General features: G+C 41.1%; 1 protein-coding gene across 9 annotated transcripts in view; it reads left to right on the top strand.

The window, feature by feature from the left end:
• The window catches only part of SFMBT2 (Scm like with four mbt domains 2), a 220977-nt gene that overhangs the window by 107620 nt on the left and 89195 nt on the right, over positions 1-24162 (top strand). For all 9 annotated transcript variants that reach the window (XM_045858039.1, XM_045858046.1, XM_045858038.1 and 6 more), the window contains one exon: positions 5021-5118. In XM_045858039.1, coding sequence (XP_045713995.1) covers positions 5021-5118 — 98 coding nt within the window. The remainder of the gene's footprint in view (positions 1-5020; positions 5119-24162) is intronic.

Raw genomic sequence — 24162 nt, 5'->3', positions numbered from 1 at the left:
GAGGTAAGAGAAATAGCTAGTAGAAAGTAGCTAGGAAGGTAGTCTTCAAAACTTGAGGAAGAGGGGCTTGCTTTTACTCTGTCCACCAGTGAGAACCCTGTAGTCACTCTGCCTTTTTTTCTCTGCTGCAAATCAGAGGAAATAGCCTGGGGTGGGAAGGATAGAAAGAGTCAAAGAAGCCGCTCCACTTCACTCACATAGCGCTGTCAATGCAGGTGTCATGCAGGTGTCATGCAGGTGCTGATGGAGTGGACTGAAGGCAGCCTCAGTGAACACAGTTGTAAGGGACAAGAAGGTGGTAAAAGGCAGATGGTCATGGAAGGGGGCATTGGCTTTCTAGGGTCCAAAGTGAAGCCTTTGTGAAGAGAAGACTGGCAGTCCTGGCAGTGCCCTCTCTTCTGTGCTGAATGGAAGGCAAGCTGTAGGGATCCGCCAGCCTCATATCCCCAACAGGCTCCACTCATTTATTTTTCAGCAGTTGGTCTCCTCAGTTCCATGGGCTTGCAAGCACATCCCTTTTTGGAATGCTGTTGGTGTGGCCCACTCCTTCACTTCATTCAGACTACAAGAGGGTTTTCCCACCCACTCTAACTGCAAGTCTGTACCTTCTGCACTGCTCTCTCCCCAGTAGCTGGCACAGTGGCTGGCACATAGTAGGTACCTGGCATATTTGATAGGAATTGACTGAATAAAATGCCAGGTATGTCTATAGGGAAGGAAAGAACCAGCCAAGTCCACCTTGTAGTCCAAAATAATTGGCAGGACTTTGAAAGGAATTTGGAGGGGAGGACCCAGAGTGAAGACATTCCCAAAGTGTCTTCTTTTCTCCTGATATGTTAGCGGAGGTTTTGAAAACAGGGTCAGAGCAAGGAGTGGTGCCCTTTGTTGATGGGATCTCTTGTTTAGCTGCTAAGGTGGCTCTGGGACATGAGAGATTCACAGGAATATGGTCCGTGAGGTTCATGAAAGTCTTTGCTCTTATAAAGAAGTCCCTGTGTGACTCAAGCTGGAGAAACCTGGCAAAGCAGAAAGAACATGAACTTGGAATCAAGGTCCAAGTTAGCTTTGCTTTTTGCTTTTATCACTAGCTACAGGACCCCTGGGCAAGTGATTCTACTTCTTTAAATCTCAGTGTCCTCATCTGTAAAATGGAGATAATTATATGTTTGCTGTCTTGCAGAATGTTATAGGTACCCCGAGTGATGGTGTTTTCTAGGCATTCGATCTGTGGTCAGGGTATTATGGTTATATCTTGGTTCTCCAAGAAATTTAAGTCATTGAGTCTGGGTCATTTGGATGCTCCGCCAGATGTTTCAACAGCAAGAGAGTGTCATGCATGTTCTTGTAGAAGCTAAGGAGATGAAACTTTTTTAATCTATTCCTTATTTTTTTCCATATTTTTTCCTTCAAAATCTTTGTCAATTTTAAAGAATTTTTTCTTTCTTATTTTAGATAGATCCTAGAGTCAGCAAATTTCTGCATCTAACTTAAATGCTTCCTGTCTGAACCTTTTCTTAGTCTAAAGAGAGCTGTTGCTCTCTGTGTCAGCTCAGCCGCCATAACAAAAGGCCATAGACTGGTGGCAGCAACAACACAAGTGGCTGAAAGAACACAAATTATTTTCTCCCAGTTTCGGAGGATGGAAGTCAAAGATTAGGGTGTCGGCCTGGTTGGGTCTGGTGAGGGTTCATTTCGAGGCTTGTAGATGGCCTTCTTCTTGGTCTCTCCTCACGTGACTTCTCTTTTGTGCATGTGTGGGGGGTGGGGGAGCAGTGCAGAAGAGAGAGAAGACTACTGGCCTTTTCTTTTAAAAGGCCCTAATGCTGTTGTGGGGCGCCATGCTCATCACCTCATTTAACCCAGTCATCTCCCAAAGGCCCACCTCCAAACACCATCACATTGGGGGTTAGGATTTTTGAGAAGATACAAAGATTCAGTCCATAACATTTTCCAATGTCTGTTAATAACTCTAGCTTAGTCTTCCCTCACTGGTCAGAACCTGGAGGAAAAGGAAGAAGTGGAGGTTTCGGGGTGTGTGAAAGGAAGGAATCGCCCCTTGAGGCCTTCCTTACTCTGAGGCCGTGAGGTGGTGATCTTGTGCGCTCCGGCACCCTGCAGCACTCAGTGCGAAGCAGCCTGCCAAATGCTTGACAAAGGGAGATCGCCTCCTTTTCACTTAGGCTTCTAGTTAAAGATGAATCAGTAGGGATTTTAATTGCTTATGGCTTCCCTGCAAACAGAAATTGTCACGATACACTCTGTTAAATTACCTACAACATGATCATTTTAAGAAAATGTTTTATGTTCTTTTAACGGTGCTATTTATTGTCCATAAACTTGCCAATGTAACCACGTGCCTCTTGTCTAATGAAACACACACATGGAATACTGTTCTTTGCTTATTGAAACCATGAGGTGTTTAGCTTTTGCAGATGGTTGAGCATACTGACAAAATGAAGTTGATTGTCACCTTTTAAGAGAAGAAGTGTGCCTTACCATGGGGTTAAATTCCATGTTAGGAATTAATATCCACCGAAAGAGGACAAAGTGTAAGACTGTAGGACAGAGACAGAAATCACATCGAACCTGGGTGTCTTAGTCCCTTCTTTCTGCTGTAACAGAATACCACAGATTAGGTGGTTTATAAACATTCATTTCTCCCAATCCTGGAGGCTGGAAGTCCCAGATAAAGGAACAGGCAGATTTGGTGTCTGGTGAGCTTTTCTCCCTAGTTCATAGATGGCTGTCCCCTCCTTATGTCCTCACCTGGTGGAAGGGGTTAGGGAGCTCTCTGGGTTTTTTTGTGTGTGTGTTTTAGAGCACTAATCCCATCATGAGAACTTTATCTGCACAAGCTGATAATATCCCAAAGGCTCCATCTCTGAATGCCATCACATTGGGGGTTATGACATTCAACACAGGGATCTGGTGGAGGGGGGTGGCAAACATTCAGTGCATTGTACTGGGCTTCTTGTAACATTTGTCTCTGGTTTGGTGGGAGAGAGGTGGCATCTGGTGACCACGGGCTCCGCTTTCTGAATGACGTGGTGAGCATCTGGGATGACTTGGAGTCTGCACATCACTTCCTTTTGTTTTCATAGTTCGATCTAACCCTGGACATTTCAGGTTTTCATTATTCCAACGCTGAGTAATTTTTTTAACCACTCCTCTTTTACCCTCTTCTCCATGTCTTCCCCGTACCATAGAGACTTCAGTAATAGACTGTGGGAGCTCAGGGCAACTCCGCAGTGGACCTTTTCTTCCCTTCTTCTCAGCCTTTATGTCTGCACACCCTTCCTTGGGTCTTGTCTTTGGAAATTGCCATCCCTTCTTGTGACTCGGGTCCCCTTTTATTACCATGCTGAGGTGGAACTCCCTATCGCCTGCTTCCAGATCCCAGGAAAAGGGAATCTGTTCTTGCCTCCTCAGGAGGTCCAGCCTCTTGCTCATTGCTGACCTATTGAATAGCTGCAGTTGTGTCCTCTGGGCTTTGTCCTGTGCAGACCTCACCCTCTTCACTAAAATTTTGATGTCATCCTCTTGAGCGGGACCACTGGGTACTGTAATGGGTCCTTCCACTTCTCATGGGACTATTGATGGGTCTCTGTGACCTCATCCTTCTTTCTTTTTTGTGGAACCCCGTGATAAAGGATTTCTCACATAGCACCCCCTTCTCACTTGGGAGGCCAGAGGAACAATTTATTCATTCTCTGCAGAGGTATTATGGGAGCCTGACTATTTTCCCCCAAATATGTTAGATACTCCTCAGAAGAATCACATTCTGTTTTTTTTTTCTGACATAGAAATGTAAAATTGGGGTCGGGGGGAATCTCAGAGGTAGAAGAGTATAAATGAAATGCTGAAAAGGATTCTAGACAAGACACACAATGGAACCTATTTAGTCATCAATACCCCTTTCTGTGCCTTTGTGTACTGACAGTGAGTGAAGTGGGCAGAGCCTTGGTAACTCAACTAGTTTGGGCAGCGTCTTTCGCCTACCAAAATTATGGTGGTCTGGAAAGACTAACTAGATGGCTAAAACACAGGGGCTTCTGGCTCAAGGTGAATTCAGAAAGGGTGAGAATCAAAATATATGGCTCCATGCTAAAAAGCAGACATGCAAGAAATTAAAAATATAGCCCCAAAGCTTTAATGTTGCCTTTTAACTGTGCTTAGATTCATATTCATACCCTAACTGTCTGTCTGAGGTAGCCAAGGTTGATATAGGGAAGATATAAACATATCTACTTCAACTGAGTGCTTCTGCAAATCCAGTTTTGATAAGGTCTTAAATCTTTTGAGATCAGGTCATAAAATTCCCCTGCAGTTTCAGCAATCAGTGAACAACAAACAGTGCTCCACCGTTTTTTCCTTTTAATTTTGCATTCAGACAGTGAAACCTCCATTTGTAAATCCCTCTCTCACCACTGCCTGGGGAACATGGTGGGCAACATGTGGCGTGTTAGCAACATTTCAAGTGTAAATATTAAACTTGGTTGGTAAATTTTAATTTACCTTTTAATAATGTTCTGACTTACATGGACTATTTTTAGCATGTGAGAGCTTAGAGATTTAGTGAAAAATATGCTGTAATAACTGCAAATGCCAGGCAAGAGTCGTTTCCACTTTAGCCATTTATCGGATAATAAGTTCTTCATCACTGGATATTGCTTCCCAGGTAATATACGAAATTTGGGGCAGTGGATGACTGAAGATGTTGCTAATGTGATTTATACCATTAAATTACTTACAGAATGCCAACAGAATGCATGCAAATGTTCCCTGAAGAAGAGCCCTATTAAGTTTATTCTTCATCTCTGAAAGCAGAATCCCAAGTTGCTATTTAACTTCAGAAAATCCCTTTAGCAGGTGGCCTTTTATGGCGGGCAGGGTGTGAATTCTTACGGTTGCTGAGCGTACTGGCTTATTATGAAATCCTGGGAAGATTAAATTCAAGAAAAAAACCTCTCGTTTGAACATTTTAGTCCTTTAACTCTTGTGTGGTTTGCTGTTGATACAGAAATTTATCCTTTGAAGATGACCTCTGAATGGAAATATGCTCTGGAAAAATCCCTTATTGATGCTGCAAAGTTTCCTCTTCCAATGGAAGTTTTTAAGGTAAGATGTGGTGGATTCACGGCAATTTGTCCACTCTTGTCAAGAATAAACTGGGTAAAAAGCTTGCTGTGTCAAATTACTTCTCATTATTTAAAAAGTTACCATCTTAGCCAGTTTCCATTTTAAATGTTTAAAATGTTATCTAGTCTCTTTTGCTTTGTTTTGTAATCTTCACAAAGATTCATATTATAAGATATGGATTAAAATTTTTCAGGTTTACTGTTTTTCTCCATAATGTATTATTGTAGAAATCTCATTTTCACTTCCACACTCCTTACCAAGAAAAGAAAATAAAATAGAGCAAGTCTATTTTAGACATTTGTTTGGTGAAGATAATAGAAAACAATGCTTGTCTTGGTGGTTCAGTTTCCTTGATAGCTCAAGAAACTCACACGCCCACCCAAGAGATGGTAGGCCCTCTCTGAGGTGCTAACAGTGCGAAAGGAAGATACGGCAGCTGAGATGGATCATCAGGTTCTCAACACTTTTAAAGTCATGCCTAAAGCTTATATGAAGTGGAATATTAAGTTCTGGGCAGGGATGATCTGTTTAGCTCCGAGGAAATCATAAAACAAGCTCTTCTTACTTGGAACCTACATGTGTGAGAAAGCTGCACCGCGGCACTCTCTGTTCGAACACTAAGTGTGTGCAGAAGACTGGCAGAGGCTTGGTTTTCCGTTCCAAAAGGGCACATCTCTGCAGCGCCGTGGAGTTCCTTACGGAAAACGAAATTAAAATGGTGTTTAGGTACCACATGCAGCAAGAGCCAAGGCTTGGACTGTGGCAGTGGCATCCTGAACTTTATTTATACTGAAGTCCTGCCTCAGGATTTTAGCCCGTCATGGCAAATAACAAGCCCTCCTGGTAGCACTTGTGTTGTCAGTAACATTGGACTTCTAAGGCCTCTTTTGAAACTAGTTATATGATTTTTTCCTGAAATTTAATTGAATGATGACCTTTACAGTATCTTGAGCCTATTGTGCTAGAGGAACAGTATAAATATAACATGTCGTTAGCAATAGTGATCACTGACCATGAACATTATTTTGGGGTTTTTTTGTTTGTTTGTTTTTGTTTTGGGCTGACCAAATACTTCATATGTCTCTCCTTCTCACTTTCCTTTCTCTCTCTGTCTTTTCTGATAATATTCTTCCCCTGCAAATAATAATAATAACAACAACAACAACAACAACAACAACAACAACAATAATAATAATGATGATGAAGAACAGCATTTCTCTATCGTAACCTGTCTGGCTCCACTGCCTCTTCTCCGTCCATCCTGTCCTTCTCACCCCTCGACCTCCACAGTTCATACCCACTCTCTTTACAGTGGCCTTAGCAACATTTAGACGTACAAATCTGATCCCGTCCCTCATCCTTGAAAAGTAAATTTTATCCTGTGGCATGCCATACACATGTGAGGAGTTTAACGAGTACCATAATGAAAGTACAAAGACCTGCCCCTCAGTGTGGGCATGGGAGGCTGCCAGTGCGCTGACAGCCATCCACCGCCCCTGCTTGATCCTCTCTCCCAGCTCTGCCAGGGTCACCATCTCCTTGCTCCACTTGGTGGTGTTACAGCTGTGTATGTTTCCTGAACGTGGTATTATTTACCTTTGACAAACTAGGAAGCAGGCACAATCCTAATTGTTTCGGAGAGGCTGCTTTCAGCTGGCTTCACTTTTCCTCAGAATGTACAAGAAAACTGAGTAGGTAAAGTCATGAGATAATCTTAAGAAAATTAGGTACCATAGTTGGGTCATATGCCAAAGTTGTAGCATGAGCTCCAGTTACTAGACAAGAGTATGAACAGGAATCGCTGGTTAATACTTTCTGCTTTTGTGGATCATGCAGCTCAGGAATAGACCCAAGCCCAACATTTCTATGGACTGAGTGTTCTCATCTGCTCCAGGAAACTGGGCCTAGAGCAGGGACAGGGAGCTTTGTGGTCAGAAGGGGCCAGAAGGAGCCAGATGTTAACAGTCTTGGTCTGGCATTCGATCCTCAGGTTACAAAGTCGATAAAATGTGACAAGACACCTTAGTGATGGCCCACAATATTTTTTCTTACTTCCATTAAAAGAAAATGGCTCTTTCTGTCCTCACACTTCACTGATGGTTTGCTTGGATACAGAATTCTAGGTTTGAATTTGCAGGCATTCCCCCCATTTTTTTCCTTTCCTCCTCTGGAATCTTATATTCTCTTTTTGTCACTGTTCTAGGATTTCACAATGGCATGCTTTGGTGGGCATCTAATTTCCTCTGTAATGCTGGTTTACTTCTGATATCTACAACGCATGCCTTTCATTTTGGGATATATTTTTTTTAAATGCTATCTTCTGCCTCTCTTTCTTTTGCTTTTTTAATCTGTGCCTGTATGGGTATGGTACTCCTACACTGGATTTAGAATTTTTTTCCTCAATTCTTTTCTTTGTAAATACCTTTTTCTGTTCACACCTCCATCAGAAGTTTTCCCATCTTCTTTGTGCTGGCGTGTTTTATGAGCTCGTTTGGCATTTTGTCTCTGAATGAATTGCTTATATAGCCTCCTGTTCTCCTGACATGGAAACATGAGTTTATGTTGCTGGAATTATTGATAAAAGTTTTTCTCTCCCTGAATGATGTGTTTGCTCCACCTTGCTTTGGGTTTCTGTTGTTCTTGTTACAGGCTTTCCTCAGATACCTGAAAACCCTTGACTGTCTGTTCTTGGGTCAGAGTGGGGGTAAGAGAACTGTGGGCAGGGCTGGACACTGAAGGTCACCTTGGAGGGCTATGTCTTTGTGTGATGGTTTTTTGCTTTAGCTTTTTTTCTAGCCAGGGGTGGGGGGTCAGCTTTTTCCCTGAGGTTCAGGGTCCAGCTGCTGGTGTTCTGAGTTGTGAGAAGAGGGCCCTGGGGTTGTGCACTGAGTGCTTATGTGCCAGATGCACGGTCAAGGACCGTCTGTTTCATCCTCTTTAGAGGAGTCCAGGGGAGGTCGTGACCCAGAGGCCCAGCTGCTTCCCAAAGAGTTTCCCAGACTTCTTATTTTATCCACTTCCATTCACTTCCGGTTATGCACATGTTTGGAGTTACTAGTTTCTGAGTATTCTGAGGTCTTCACTAGGTGGGTTCTCAGCTTTTCTCCTGACGGCTTGGGTTTTGACCATATTGCAAATACAAAGTTAGTTACTTCTTATTTGTTTGAACTTCAGCTTTCGTACCTTTATTGATGTTGAACAGGTTTGTGTTTTTGTTTTTAAATCTCTGTTGTAATTTTGGTTAGAGTTTAGGAAAAGTTAAATGAGTGTGGAGTTTTAGTCAGCTATCTTATTCTGGCCCTCGCATTTTAAAAATCTTGTAGTTTGGACGAAAGGGTACGGCTCCCACGTCCGCCCAAGGCCATCAAGACTGGTGGGCTGGGCTGCATGCACACACGCTGGCCTTCTCTCTGTTCTTCAGATGTCCTTTGTACCTTTGTACCTTCCTACTCATCTCGCAACTGCAAATACAAATATTCTGAAAAGGCTCCTCACTGGCCCTCTGGCCTCAGTCCCTATCCAGGATGAGATGGGGCTGCACTGAGTGCCTTCAGCTCTGCCTCATCACCAGTTCACAGTTGTGTAACATCCATCTCCTTTTGCCTAACTTTGAAGCTCTGAGAAGGCAAGGATCATGTCTTTTTGTTGTTCATTGTTGAATCATTCAACCAAATGTAACTCCTTGGCTGTAGTAGTACTCAACAAATATTTGTCAAATAAATGTACTAACTCTTGAATGGACATATGTACTTAACTCCTTGAAATAAAAAAATTTGAGCTAGCCCTGGCTGGCATGGCTCAGTGAATTGAGTGCCAGCCGGCAAACCAAAGGGTCACAGGTTTGATTCCCAGTCAGGGCACAGACCTGGGTTGCAGGCCAGGTCCCCATAGGGGGTGTTCAACATTGCTGTTTCTCTCCCTCTCTTCCTCCCTCCCTTTCCCTCTCTCTAAAAAAAATTTTTTTGAGCTAATGTAGATTACTTGACTTTGTAGACTTATTTAGAACTATAAATACAAAGATTTAAAAGTCATAAACATCAATAATCCTAATATATTTTTAATTAACAATGTATTTATTCATTAAACATTGAGCAGCTACTCTGCACAAAAGACTGCAGACTGGATTCCATGGTTTAATAATTTGCTTACATATTCCAAAATACAGTTACTTTCCTTATTTTAATGTTTTTCTATTAGAGCTTAGACCACTATTTTGATGGAGTATCTGCACATTATCATCATAACCAATATTTTGTTCAAAACTGATAGTTGTCGGGAGAGTAGATGCTCAGTGTTGTGTTTATTTTTCACAGAACCCACCACCAGAAGGACATATGGAACAGGCACGTCACAAAAAATTGGTTGAGTTGAAAATTGTTTCCTTAAAGCTTTTTAGGTACTTTTATAAGTGTTCTCTCTTCTTTTCATTTGATGGAAAACAAATGGGCAGTTTTACTTTCTTAACCTTGCTTCATATGGACAGAATATTTACACATTTAATTTTGAAATTATGAGAATAATCATTGTATTCGTCTCTTAAGGATGATGTAATAATTCGCCACAAACCAGGTTGCTTAAAACAATGGAAATTTCTTCTGACATAGTTTTGGAGGTGAGAAGTCAAAATAGAGGTGTCGGGAGGGCCCTGCTTCCTCTGAAGGCTGAGGGAGAAGCCCTCCCTTGCGTCTGTCCTAGCTTTTGGTGGTGGCCTGTGGTCCTCGGCTTCTCTGGGGGTGTGGCGCATACTCTGATCTCTGCCTTTATGTTCACGTGGCCTGTATGTGTCTGTCCAAGTTTCCCTCCACTTTGTTGAGACCGATCATTCAATTTGGGGCCATGGCATTGCAGTAGGACCTCACTTTAACTTGACTGCGTCGGCGAAGACTCATTACCAAGTCAGGCTACACGCACTGGTTCTGAGCGGATGTGAGTTTTCAGGGGACACTGTTTAACCCAGTGCTACAACCACATTTCATATATGTACAATAGTTTGAGAAATCATGTGATATTCTCTACTGAGTATTGTACTTACACAGAGCTAATAAAGTCCAAAGACATTGCACAAGGGGGTCATGGGAGGAGGTTCAAACTATCCTAGCAGTTGCTTCACTTTATAAAAACGAGAGAAATTTTCTTTCTCTCTCAATTTTTTATTTTTAAAAAATGTTTATTGATTCTAGAGAGAGAGAAACATTGACTGGTTGCTTCCTGTATTCACCCCAACTGGAGATTGAACCTGCAATCTAGGTACATGCCCTGACCGGGTATTGAACCCCAGCCTTTTGGTATAGGGATGATGGTCCAACCAACTGAGCCACACTGGCAAGGGCTCTCTCAAGTTTTTGGAAGTTTCTGTGAGCAGTATTATCCAGGATGCAAAAACAGAACTTAAAATATATGTATATTTCCCTTTACCGCTGTTTGATTATCACTGTATCTCAGCAAGCAAACTTATTTTTATTGCTTTCATTATGGTAAAAGTATGTATGTTTGAATTCATCTGAGAATCATCCTAGATGCATGTTGTTATAGAAAATTGCCAGAGTGCGCAGCTGTTTTGAGACATAAGTCAAAGCTAATAAGCACATTTAATGGACAGAGATGAGCAGTATTTCAAAGCAGTTCTTTTTCATTGTTTTTATGCTTTAGATGAAATGGTGTTTAGGTGGGATGAATCTCATCGTGCTGCAGTGTTCGTCATTATGCACAGTGTGTGCAGCCGTCTGCATTGGGACCTGTGTGTCTATGTCTGTAGATGCAACCTGACAGAGTTAGTGCCCTGAGTATCCTTTCTGTCCGAACACAAACAGTAGCAGTGTAAAGGCAAGCTCTCAGTTATTAGTATTTCTACTGTTTTTACCCGTAACTTGAGAGAACAGTTGGATTAGCTCTTGGAAAACATATTTTATCAGAGATTCTGACTTCTCCTATTAAGAAAATACAGATAATCTTCGAAATGTACATTAAGTTGAAAGACAAAATATGAATTTTATTGACACATAAATAATGAAATAAAATTTTCTTATCTGAAAGCCAGCTTCATTATTAAGAGATGTAAAAGATTGCTTAAACAATTCATAAATTAATGCTAATTTACTCTTAAAAAATAATAAGTATGTAGAGGTTACTGCACTGCAGGTCAGTATGGTCTTTCCCTGGTTAGCTTATTTACTTATTATGTACCCTTTGCAAGATATCATGTGATTGACTTATGACACATATGCCCCATTGTCAAAGTGAAAGGCCCTAGTCTCAACAAAAGCTTTTTACTTTTGCTTTATAAAGAACTACTAGGACAGTTTTCTCTCAGAGTTTGTTTCTATCCTCAAAAAATGAAGTGATTACAGGGTTAATTCAGTTTTTTAGCCAGCAATTTCTGTACTGGTTCAGGTTGCTAATTCACTAAGTATTCACTAAGATACAAAGCATGGGCTTTTGAGAATTTACTGAGGTTTTTAAAATAGGGCCAAGGGAGACTCAAAATTAAGAGCCTAACTAATTATAATTAATCTAATATTTCATGTTTCACTCATTCATAAGCCTTCTGTAAGTACTGTTACTTTTCGTTCTCTGCAGTTCTTGCAAATTGTAATCTACATTTGTGACTCCACTTGTTTGCAAATGTTAAATTATAGACATTTCACTAACAATTCATATATACATTTAAAAGATCTTCAAATATGAAACAGCAGTTCCAATTTGCCAGTGACTTGGAACAAAGTATTTTCCCTGTGGGGGAACATGTAGCCTGGGGAAATGTGCTCTCCAGCTCACTTTGTTCCAGACCACACCTTGAATTTCAAGGAAAGAACATTATTTGAAAGGTTGCTAAAAACCTTTATCCATTTTTTATTTATTGAAGAAGTGAAATTGTTTGAACTATATAAAGCACAGGCTTTATTTTTTAGAGCAATTTTAGGTTCACAGAAAAATTGAGGGGAAGGTGCAGAGACTCTCCATATAGCCCTGCCCCTACCACATGCATAGCCTCCCTCACTCCCCTGCCGAGGCTGAACCTTGGCAAGAACTGATGATGCTACACTGACACATCATTTTCACCCAGAGTCCGTAGTTACATCTGGTCCAGTCTTGGTGTTGTCTATTCCATGGTTTTGGACAACTGTGCAATGACAGGTGTCCACCATTCTCATCGTACAGAGCAGTTTCACTCCCATAAAATCCTCTATGCTCCACCCATTCATCCTCTGTCCCACATATTGTTTGAACTTTTATTTGTCATTTTAAAAAAGTTAAAGGTCTCAGTGTGTTTGAAGTTACAAATAAGCTATTTTAGAGATTTGCAGTAAAGTGAAAGGAAGTATAAAGGACTGAGACTAGTGGCCAGAAACTGTGGCCTTCTCCTTGAAGCCTCTCTCAGACCTCTGCATCAGGGGTCCCTGGGTTTATTTATCCCAGGCCGGTTGTTCCCCAGGGCTCGCAGGGTTCAGGTGTTGTTGCACTCACAGTTACGGTTTATCACAGCACAAGGATATAAGACAAAACCAGCAAAGGAGAGAGCCCCATGGGGTGATCTCTGGAATCCACACACGTGCTTCTAAGAGCCCTCTCCTGGAGTGTCCCACAGGAGACTCCTCATGCCTTTCTTAATTTTCTGCAACAACACATGCTCACTGTTGTCTGCTGGGGAAGCTCACTGGAGATTCAGTGCCCAGGGTGTTTACTGGGGTCTGATCATGTAGGCACCCTCTGCCTGACACGTGCCCACGTTCCATACTCCCAGAAGGAAACTAGAGTATAAACTGTATTGTTTGTGCAAACACTCTCATTACAGTGAGCCACTCTTAGATGTAGGGTACTGTTTATCAGTGGTATTCTCAGATGTCAGCCCGGGGCCTGGGTCAGCTAACGCAGCGAGTGGGCTTTTTCTAAGTGTTGCAATCTCAAACTTGCTTTGTTAACTCTTAGTGCACACCTGCGTTCGATCCATTGACAAAGCCCATTGGCTCTACCTTCAAAATCTATCCCAAATTCATCACTCCTCTGTTCGACCATCACGATGACCCTAGCCCAAGCTGCCTTCCTCTCCTGTACTGTGGCATTTGTTTTAGAACTTCTTTCCTGGCTTCTAATTATTGCTTGCCTAGAGTGTATTCTTCAGAGAGCAGCCATGGTGAACCTTTGGAGCCAGAATTCACATCATGTCATTCTTTGATATGTAACTTTCCAGTGGCATCTTGTCCACTCAGGGGTCCTGCCAGCTCGCCGCCTGCTCCCTGAGTCCGTCTGCTGCTCCAGGCCCTTGTGTGCTTTGCTTCCAACACTATCCCTCCAACACTAAGGTGCCTTGCTCAGGCCTGTGCAGTGGTGTGCTCAGCCTCAGAAGCGCCTTTCCCTGGTTTCTCCAGGTCTCTGCTTAACAACAAATAGCACCCTCCACCACCCTCCTGCCATCTCCTCATACATAGTTTGTATTAATTTGCTTTTTTTATCATATCTGTTTCTCTTAGCTGGAGTGTAAGCTAAATACAGATTGTTTATTTTATGACTACCTCATCCCCAGTGTCTTGGACACTGCCTGGCACACAGTAAGCACTCAATAAAAATTATTGAATGGATTAGCGAAGAGACAAGTAAAAAGATCAACTTAGAAGAATAAAAACCCTGGAGAAGTCACCAGTATTACCTCAGTAAAGTAAATCTGTGTATAGTTGGGTGACTGAGAGAGCAAAGAGATTGTTATAGTGCCATGAGTTCATAACTAAGCTGGTATTTTCACAATCAGCTAAAAGTGCCCCAGATAAGCTTGTGGCTAAGAAGGGGAAGTAGTTGAGAGCACTGAGAAGAATATTAGGGTGAACTGAAATTAAGAAAACATCTCAGCATTAAAAATACCCAAGTTCTCTGAAGTCCCATTGCTCATGAACTTGCCATGTCAATGTTTGCTTCTTGCTGAAAATGATCACAGAGTAGGCTGATTATTGTCTCACCTGTACTGCATGTGGGACTGTTTTCAGCACGTCTGGCCCCCGTCTGTGATCTCTCTGGGTCTTTATAATAACGTATTCTAAGATGTTATGGTGTAATATGTTACTTCCTCATATATAATGGAGATACAATGAGTTTGAGGAATGAGAACACTTCAGTTCAGCAATCGAGCTGGCCCTAAGTGGCTGTTTCTCCTTCTGGTTGGTCTGGTTTTCCACTCCACTGTGTTGCTTTTACGAATATCACAACCATGTTCCTTGGATATGTGTAACTATGAGTAAGTGCGATGTGGTTGGGCAGTGACAACCCAATGCGTCCAGGTTATTTCTGTATTTCTGTTTTATTGGAAGCAAAGGAGAGAGGTGTTTTTCGATGGGATGTGTACATCCAGGTTGCTTGCTTTGATCAATTCTGTTACTGCTTCCCTGACCAATTCCCAGTCAACATCGGTGGCTATCGTGGATGTTAAAGGGAGCTGAAGTTATGTCAACTGAGGGTTTTTTCTTTCTTTTTTTTTTAACTTCATCAGGACTCAGGGTTACAAATGTTCCCAGTCTAGAACTTGGATTAAACGCCCAGCTCTCTGTCCCTCCTATAGCTCAGTTTTTCTTGTCTGTGACGTAGATAACTACTAAATGATCCAGAATTATATATACATACCTGATACCAGTTAAAAGTCATGCTTGAAATCTGTCAATAAAGGGCTTTCAGTGATGTCAAAACAGTGAGTGAAGCAGTAAGTTTGGTTTGGTCCCAAGCCCTGCCCGTCATACTTCGTTCACTCCATGTCCCTTCCCCTGTAACTTAGTCCTTCCGCAAACAAGGGAACAGGCAGCTGAGGAAAGGCTAACTGGTAACTCAGAGGTGCTGTACACAGCCATAATTGTTTTCTTTTTTGAACACAAGTAAACTTAAAGAAAGAAAGGCATTCCTTGCACGTATTTCTTCTCTGTTAAGTGTTCATTCTGTGCTGGTAATATGCTGCAGATCCACCTCTTGTTATTTCCTTAGTTCTTTCCGGCTTCGAATTGTGTACCTGTCAGTGTGGTTGTACATTTAACCCTTAGGAGGGAATCTTCTCTGTACTGTAGCACCTGAGACCTCGGTGAAAGGCCGGAGAGAGACTATGAAGTGTGGCAAAGAGAGAAAAGCTTTCTTTTCTTTTTCCATCTGGTACAGCCAAAGGGGTAAGAAAGGATGTGAGCTATTCTGTTAGGATAAATTGTGATGTTGCGGTTTCCATGGTGACCGATTTCCTTTTCTCTTGTTCAGCAGCTAAATACAGCAACAATAAAAAACTCACAGCTAAGTTGGCCTTCAGGTGGGATACTTAAATTCTCTCAGATTTGTAGGAAAAACACTTGATTTTTTTTGAGCTGACATTCCCTGTCCCACCTGGCAGTGTCTGATACCACATAATTTAGCAAAAAATGTTTGTGAGGCGCGTGGTTGCTATTTCCTTGTCATTGAGTTAGACCCAAATGGTTCTTTCCAAGAAAGCCTGTCTCAGGCAGTGGGTCTTGTTGTTCTCAAACTGATGGCGTTCCCCTGGAAACCTGCCAGTGTCGTTGACCTGGCTTCTGTGGCCGGTGCCAGGCTGTCTTACTCAGGGTCCCTCTGCACATCTGGGCCTGAGAGCACAGGCCCTGCCGGGCTTGTGCCACATCCTCTCCTTCGCCGCCCTCACTTCTCTACCGACTCGGAGAGGTTTGTTCAGCAGAGTCTCTCTGGGATGGTAAATCACAGAGAAGTTGAGTTTATGTAATGTCTGTCCTTCGCGATTTAGAGAAAGCCGAGGGAGAGCTCGTGTATGGTTATTTTCCTGTATTCTGGGTTCTTGAATTGAAACCCATGAATTGCATCGCTCAAAAAGCACCGTGGGGGCCATCTCGTTTTTACAAGTATTGAAGAAAATCTTATAAGAGACATATAAAGAGGGCACCTTTGGTCAAACAATAAATGTAACTATAAAAATCGCAACCCCCAGGTAAGTAGAGTTCGCCCTAACAGTCACTTGATCGCAGGGCCCCGAGCGCTGCTGCCTGCAGTCTGCTAGATAGTGACTTGCTTTTAATGCTGAACATTAAGAATGTAAGAATATAGTCCACTTTTGCTTATCTACTCTGTGAGTTATCATTCCCCGGTGGCTTCTGTTTGCCTCTGATTATTCTGGCTCTCGCCAGTTCCCGCAGTTTCAGGCAAGGCAAGATAATATTAGCATGAACTTAAAGTAATTGGTGTTAGGATATGGGGAAGAGCTATAAATCTCTGATTTATAAAACAATCATTTCAAAGTGGTCATGGTGTCATATTTTAATTTTTTTTTTCAGATTTTCCATGCCACTCTCCATTAATGAGAATAATTAAAATTGATTATAGTTCCTTCTCCTGTGGAGCACGTGGTAGTAGATATAAATTGTATGGAGGCAGTTTTTCCTTCAGGAACAGGCACAGATCCTCGTGGGCTAGGTCACACTCTAAGCTCCATGGTGCCTCCTGTGAACTGGCAGTTGCAAATCACAGTATCTAATGTAGGGAAACTGACATAAGGAGAACTTTAAGTCCTTTAGGTCTTCAGAGGTTTAAGGTCTAGTGGGAAATGAGGACAACGTGTGAGGGGGGCCCAGCACACCAATGATTCTCTTATGAACCCTGACCTTCAGTGCATACACTCTTCCCCTGAGAAAAGCAGCCTGAGGGGGCAGGTGTGCACTGTGGATGGAAACGGAAGTGTGGGAAGGCTTCAGTCCTGTGTCTTCTTTCTCCATGTCCTCGGACAGCCACTCTACTCTGAGTGTCCTTGTTCTGATGACATTAGGTTAAGGATAAGAATAAGATCAGCCTCCAGTTTCATCTCCAGCCCCATTTATAACCATAAACACGGACATAAACAAATCATACAAACTTTTATGTGGCTAGATAATGTTGTGAGTTTAACACTATAAGAAGGAATGAATACATTTAGAATAGTAGAAACGTGACTTAAAACTAATTAATGTTTAAAAAGATGTCACTCTTGTAGTTGCTGGCAAGATACTAGACCCCAACAGGATTCATTTTTTTCCCTAGCATTTTGATTTCTCTTAAAGGAAATGCATGCATACACAGCACACATGCCACCAGTTTGCAAAACAATTGGGCAAATTTAGTCACTTCACTTGTGATTTTGTACAAATTAGGCCACTCACTAGACCTCCACTGTTTCTGAGCTTCCAATGATTCTGAGAGACTGGCAGTGCATCAGTGAGGGGACGAGGAGCAAGGCATGGCCAATGTGTTATAAGTCCTTATTCTCCTGTAATAATTTACATATCTATGGTATGTTTTTAGAATATATATTTACCCTTTCAGACCCTTCATGGTAGTGTACAGGGGCACAGAGTTAAAAAACTCAAAAAAGCCATGGACACTTCATGTGAACTCCAACGTCTTTCTCCAGTGGACTGTGTTTTAGTCGTACTGATGGTAGATTTTGATTCCGGAGCACCTGCAGGATGAGAAATTGTAGCAGGCACTCTCCATATGTAGTCTCATTATCCTCACAAAAACCTGCACAGTGGTATTACTAGTCATACCACACACTTGAAGGAACTCAAGGCTTCGAAGAGTTATCTGCTGCCCTACTTCATAGAGAGCCTGTGGTGGAACCAGGGGCCAAATGCAAATCTGTCTGAATCCCAAGTTCAAGTGTTTTTTTTTTCCTGCTGTGTTTATACAGATTTTAGAAGAAAACTTGAATATTTAAGCCAAGTATTGTGTAACAGAGAACCAGAAAATGACTCCTGAGAGCACGAGTTGCCGACCAAGTGTCACACATGAACTGGAAGATGCTCAGTGACTCACTCATTGTTCACTTGTCTTTGGTAGAGGCTCTGGTGGCGTTTTGAGCTTGTGGTTCTCAGCGGGGTTGAATTTGCCCATTAGGACACACTGGGCAATGTCTGTAGGCGTCTTGGTGGTCACAGCTGGAGGTGCCACTGACATCTAGTGGGTAGAGGTCAGAGATGTGGCTAAATATCCCACAGTGCACAGGCCATATCCCAGCATTGCAACAGTGCCAAGATAGAGAAACCCTGGCCTAGAGGACAATACTTCTCTCACCTGGAACCACACCAGATGAGGGCAGCCAGGATTTTAGGGAGGTGCTTGAGACCTCATCTTACATTTGGGCACTTTCCAGTTTGGAATCCTGGCAGGTGTCGGCTCCCTGTGTTCCCGTGGCTGCTGTCTGTGTCTAATAGGCGAAAACAGTCAGTCTGCCTTATGGGGAAGTTCGCTCATCCCTGGCTCTGCCTTCTTTCTCTGAAGGGTGGTATCTACCTGAGTGGAGACAGTGTAGGGCCATTGGTTGGTCATATTTCCATGACAACAGTTTAGTTGCATTTAGGGCTCTCAGTGGAAGGGATGCCTAGCAATAATTTTGCCAACCACAGCCTGTCAGTGGGATGTGAGGCTGGGAGGGAGGCTGACCCTCACAGTGTCCACTGTGCTCCTCTTCAGCCAGCAGCTCTCAGACTACCTAAAGTGTTGCTGTGGAAACATAACAAGATGCCCTCGCTTATTGGGAGAGAGTTAACTAAGCGTGAGAAAAGACAGAGTAATCACCGTGTGACCTACACGTACAAAATCAGCCTTGTTTTTTCATAACGGTGCTGTAAATAAGGTGGAATTTCTTGCCACTTACAAATGCTTTTATGGTGCTAAATGTTAATCAATGAGAAGCATTCTCATTGCCCCTATTTTTTAAAAAACAACCTAGTGTACCAGTTTTTGTACTTCCCATAAAATAGGCCTACTATAATCACCTGTTACAAATCTTGTGGTTCAGGTCGAAGTATATAACACTACATTTCCTCATTACTATTTTTTAACTTGATTTAACGCATGACTAGTAGATCAAACTGCTATTTACAACTGTAAGTAAAAAATGGAAATGCTTATGAGTGTTCAGCTTACAGAGCTTTTATTACATTCGTTATAAATATTTCATTGGCTAAATTTAATTCAGTGCAGTGGAATTGAAATGTAATAATGCTATTGACTTAATAAATGCTGGCATCCTAATGTCCAGCTTTAGATGAAATGAACATGAGAGTAATTTTCTAATGAACACGAGCACTAAATCATTGTTAAAACAAAAAGGAACAATATGATGAATTGCACTGGGTCTATTTTTAGCATGACATGTTGATATAAGTAAATGAATTAAAACGTAGTTCATTATATATCAATTTGAATGTAATACTAATTAAAACCTTCCTTTAACTTCACTGAAGCCTATTCTTAGAAATTATGCAAATTAATTGAGGCCTGAAAGATGCATATGCAATGTTTGAGTTCCTTGTGGACCAAAAGCTGGTGTGCCGGAACAGACAAAATTATATACTGTGCAGTATTTTTGTGTAAGTAAGACACCGTGAATGAGCTCGGTACTTAAAAGATGTGAAGGGGACTGAGCTGCATATCTCTTTGTTCATCTTACTCTGTAACAACATAAGCAGAAAGGAAGAACCAGAGAATTAAAGTTGACACTCAGACTGTCACCAGTGAAGGAAATTTCCTGTAGCCATTGATTGTGGGACTCAGGTTAAGACTTTGGTTTCTGCACAGGGAATGATTCACTGCTCTTCTTAACACTAAAATCCTCAGCAAGTGCATTTGGATTGTGTGGTGGTAATTAGTTTGAACTCATTCTCCCCTGTGCCACATTCCTCATATTTTTACATCATGAGAGGTGTATTTATCTAATGAAGCAGGGATGACAGGAAGCATTGGCTATTTGGGGAGTCTGTGATAGCCACATACTCAATTACAACAGCACAACCTCCAGTTCTTCAAGCCCCGAAAGTGTGTGTAGAGAGGGGCGTTATGTTCAAGCCATGTCAGACAGTATGCGACCTAAATAAAATGATTGAATGTTCTTCTTTTTTCCCTTTTCTTTCTTCTGTTTCTCCATTAGCACTATTCTTCACCTCCTTCCTTAGATTAATGTTCATCGTCATAGTCTCTTTTATAAAGTGTTCACCCTGGAGATTTGTCACTCTGCTAGAGAAGTTTGGGTTGGTGCTTACTCTCGGATGACTAATTCTAAGGCAACTCTGTGTAGTAGTGTTCCTTTAACGGCTACATCTGATTCTCCCAGAATCAGCTAGCACCTCTTTCCAGGCATGGTAATCCCTTCAAAGGCTGCATCAGGGGCTAATGTTTAGAGCGGTAGGTCACCGGTGTGTACCCAGGGAATGCTCTGAGGGGGTCTCATCTACTTGACTCCTCTGTTTAATAGGTGAAATAAAGTGAGGTGGCAGCCAAAACAACCAAATATATTGCAGTTTTTCCACATTTCTTTTCCAGTATTGTACTTCGTATTTATCACTCCTTAGTCATTTTCTAAATTTCAAGCTTCTCATGTCAGGAACCACATCATTCACTTTTCTCTTCAATCACATACATTAGTGCTTAACCCATAGTGTTTACAAAACCACGGACAGGTTGAGATTTGTGTGGACTTCGCAGCCAGGAATGTTTACTAAATTAACTGAATTTATCCAATTAACCTGTCTGGGTTAACACTGATAATGTTATGAGAAAAGGCAACTTAAAAATGCACCATAGGCATAATGTTGCATGAATTTATCAACCTTCATTGCTTCAAGGACATACAAAAGCAGTTAGTAAAAATTATTCATCCATTGTTGATGAAGACTGCGACTGACTAAACATTTTGGGTGCAATTTTTAGCATCAAAATAAATGGTCTTGGACATATTTTTTCATCAGCCATTGAAAAGTGTTATGAATTAACAGCAACAATTGGAGGTTTTTATAAAGGATCAATTTCAATAGTCATCACTTTTAACTTGGTGATATCTATCTTTGAAATAAAAGTTTGGAGACTGTAGATTGTAAGAGTTTTATTTGTTTACTAATTAGCAAGAAAAAAATAAAAGCTTCTTTTTGATCTTTGCTTTCCAGCGTGTTCTGTAACATGCTAGCTAATCATGGACTGAGACCACTGGGATGTGAGTCCTGGCTCCTCTTGTTAGCTCTGTGTCCTTGCGTAGGTAACTCCACCTCTCTGTGTCTTGACTTCTTTCCTGCAAGATGTTCAGTCAGTTGTGAGAAGAAAATGATATTACAAAGAAAGAGCTTATAAGTATTTACAGTATGCCCACTGTTACTGTTTCTGTACACCCATCCGACTTACTCTCGGTGCAGTCACTGGGTCTTAGGGGAGCATGAGAGCTGCTTGGGTTCAGGAGAGAATAAAGCTGATGAAACCTGAGTGGAAAACAGTAGTTGATGTACCCATCAACTCCTTTACATTGTCCTTCGACCAAAAATAAGGTTCCCTGAAGAACTATTTTTAAGGGAGGCTGCTAAGACCTTCCTCCAATGAAATAAATGGTATTTTACTTTTGATCAATATAAAACTACTTTAAGGCAAAGATAAAATGTGTAGTGATGAATGTAGATGGGAACGACATTGCCAGCATTTCTTAAATGAAAGGAGTCTTTTCTATAAGCAATTTAAATGGACTCCAGAATATGCAAATAAACAGTATTTCCTAAATGTGACAGGCATATTGGTAAGTGTACAGGGATTTAGTAATCCCCCCTGATTTTAAGAATAACATCATTCTTGATCCAGTCATTGTGAGGTGTGAATGATTCTCTAGAGCTTTTGCAAAGGCCAAAATGTATCTTTCAAACCACAGTGAATTTTCCATTATCTCTCAGTAGATAATTGGTTTTGTGAATCATCTTCAGGGGCCAGGAACTCTCTGTGCTTAACGTAGAGAATGATGAGCTGGTGTTTGTGTAAATGAATGCATATTCTCTGACTGCATTCACAGCCCCATGGTAAATGGTCTGGAGGTGGTTAAATTTGTTTTTCACTGAGAATATCTGTACCTTTTCTCACGTACTAATTTGGATGTATATGCACACACAGTTCAGAAGGTCTGTGTACTGGCCTATTTGGAAATTCACTGATGTGGAATTCTTTACTTATTATCGGAAACCATATTCTTAGGAGTGTCTAAATAAGTTTGTTTGCCTTTTAGATCAGATGCAAATTCATCGATCATATTTAAAACCTAGCCTCCCTAATAAAATTACTCTGCTACCTTCCCAGAATCCTTATCATTCTAAATCACATGCTTTTCATAGTTCAAATTAAGGTTCACTCCTGTAAATGCTTGGACTGCCATCATCAGAGTGATCATTTTTATATGTGACAAGGAAAAATATTTGTTCTGAAATTTCCTCTAAGCCTGGATCTTCTATAGCTGTTCTTTGTCTTGTCCTTCTTTCTTTAACAAATGCAGTAGTGTGTGTGTGTGTGTGTGTGTGTGTGTGTGTGTGTGTGTGTTTTCTGTGCTTCATCTCGCCGCAGCCTACTGTGTGGTACCTCACTGGTTTTCTAATGAATACTTCTATGAATGATAGAACATAGAACTGGAATGGATGTCAATTACCCAGTTATTAAGTTTCTTCAACTTAACTCCATAAATATTTATTGGGATCTTTCTTGGATAAACTGCCTAATATCAATGAGAGTGTTTAGCATTGACCAGAAAGTATTGCACGTACTACATGACTCCCTGTAATGCTTTTTAAAGATCTTCAAAAGCCAGAGGATTCAATGGCAAGCCATTTTAGAAAATACTATGTTGTCTCTGTAGTAAAAAGTTTCTGATATCATTGTTCATAAAAAACATAAGCATTAAAATAGGGTAGTCATCATTATTATGTGTCTTTGCTCCTAAATTTAAAAAATTCCATTATTTTGACTTACCTTTGAAACTGGTGGGATTTCTAAATAGTAGGATTTTTCTTTCTTTGTTTTTTTTAATGCATATTTAAAAAGTGCCCTTAGGGAAGTGGATGTTAGTGCTGAGGATACAGGAATGTATTTTATAGTTTCCAAAATCATTTCTGTTATTTGGAATTCAAATTTAATAAGAAATTATAGCTAGATATGAATATTTGAGGCTAGAATATAAGTACCTATGTTTGGATGCAGCTGCCTCTCAAAAATGCCTGACTTCTTTTTTCCAGTGTATTAAACAAGCAGGGTTGAGTTTTCACATAGTTTGGGACTAAAACAGATGCATTTCCACAAGTAAGAAGTTTCTGTGCTTGCAATGGAAACCTAGTAGAAATAATTTAAGATCTTGGAAATCTGAGCCATAATTGACAAAAGGAAGGTTCTTCCTAATCTTGCTCACTAAGCATTATTTTTAAGTTATTTAAAAATATTTTAATATCAGGACAAAATATTGTCAACAATATCTATACTGTTTATTTATTTTTTAAAACTTTTATTTACTTATTTTTAGAGAGGAGAAGGGAGGAAGAAAGAGAAACATCAATGTATGGTTGCTTTTTGTGCACCCCTTACTGGGAACCTGACCCAGGCATGTGCTCTGACTGGGAATCGAACTGGTGACCCTTTGGTTTGCAGGCCAGCACTCAATCCACTGAGCCACACCAGCTAGGGCTATCTATACTGTTTAAAACTTTTAATGTTGTTAATATTTTATTTTCATCCCACCTATGGCCATGTATTATTTTGATGTGAAAGGTATTTTTTATGGATGAGCAGAGAGGGGGAGATGTTCAGTGGTTGACAAAACAAACACACACACCCTCTAGGAAAGAAGGAAGAGAGCATGTGATATCTGCACAAAGTGATCCCCTCCTAACCTAGAGATACTGTTTGATGCAGAATATAGTGAAATTGTTAATAACAAGTGTTTATAATATAATCTACAGCCCTGAAAGGAGATTACCTAAGAAGCAAATTGCTATCCCAAGCCTTTATGCTTTATTTCAAAGGAAAGGCAGCTATTACCTGGTCCCACTAGACAACTTAGAATAAAATAAGGCAGCAGTTAAAGGACAACTATTAGTGCAGGATTCCTGGGTGCCTCATTCCTGGGTGCCTCAGAATTTTCAGCACAGCATTGGGAGCTGTAATTGAGAGACCTTTCTGTGGGGCTCTGAGCACAGATATAAGATAGTTGTAGATTTGGCTGAAAGCTTCAAGTCAGTGGTCAAGGTCAAACTGAAAACC

The sequence above is a fragment of the Phyllostomus hastatus genome, unplaced genomic scaffold (assembly GCF_019186645.2).
Source record: "Phyllostomus hastatus isolate PE091 unplaced genomic scaffold, TTU_PhHast_1.1 phas_scaffold_1674, whole genome shotgun sequence".
Classification (NCBI taxonomy): Eukaryota; Metazoa; Chordata; class Mammalia; order Chiroptera; family Phyllostomidae; genus Phyllostomus; species Phyllostomus hastatus.
The sequence above is the reverse complement of the archived record's forward strand: the minus strand, read 5'-3'. Positions and strand labels throughout refer to the sequence as shown.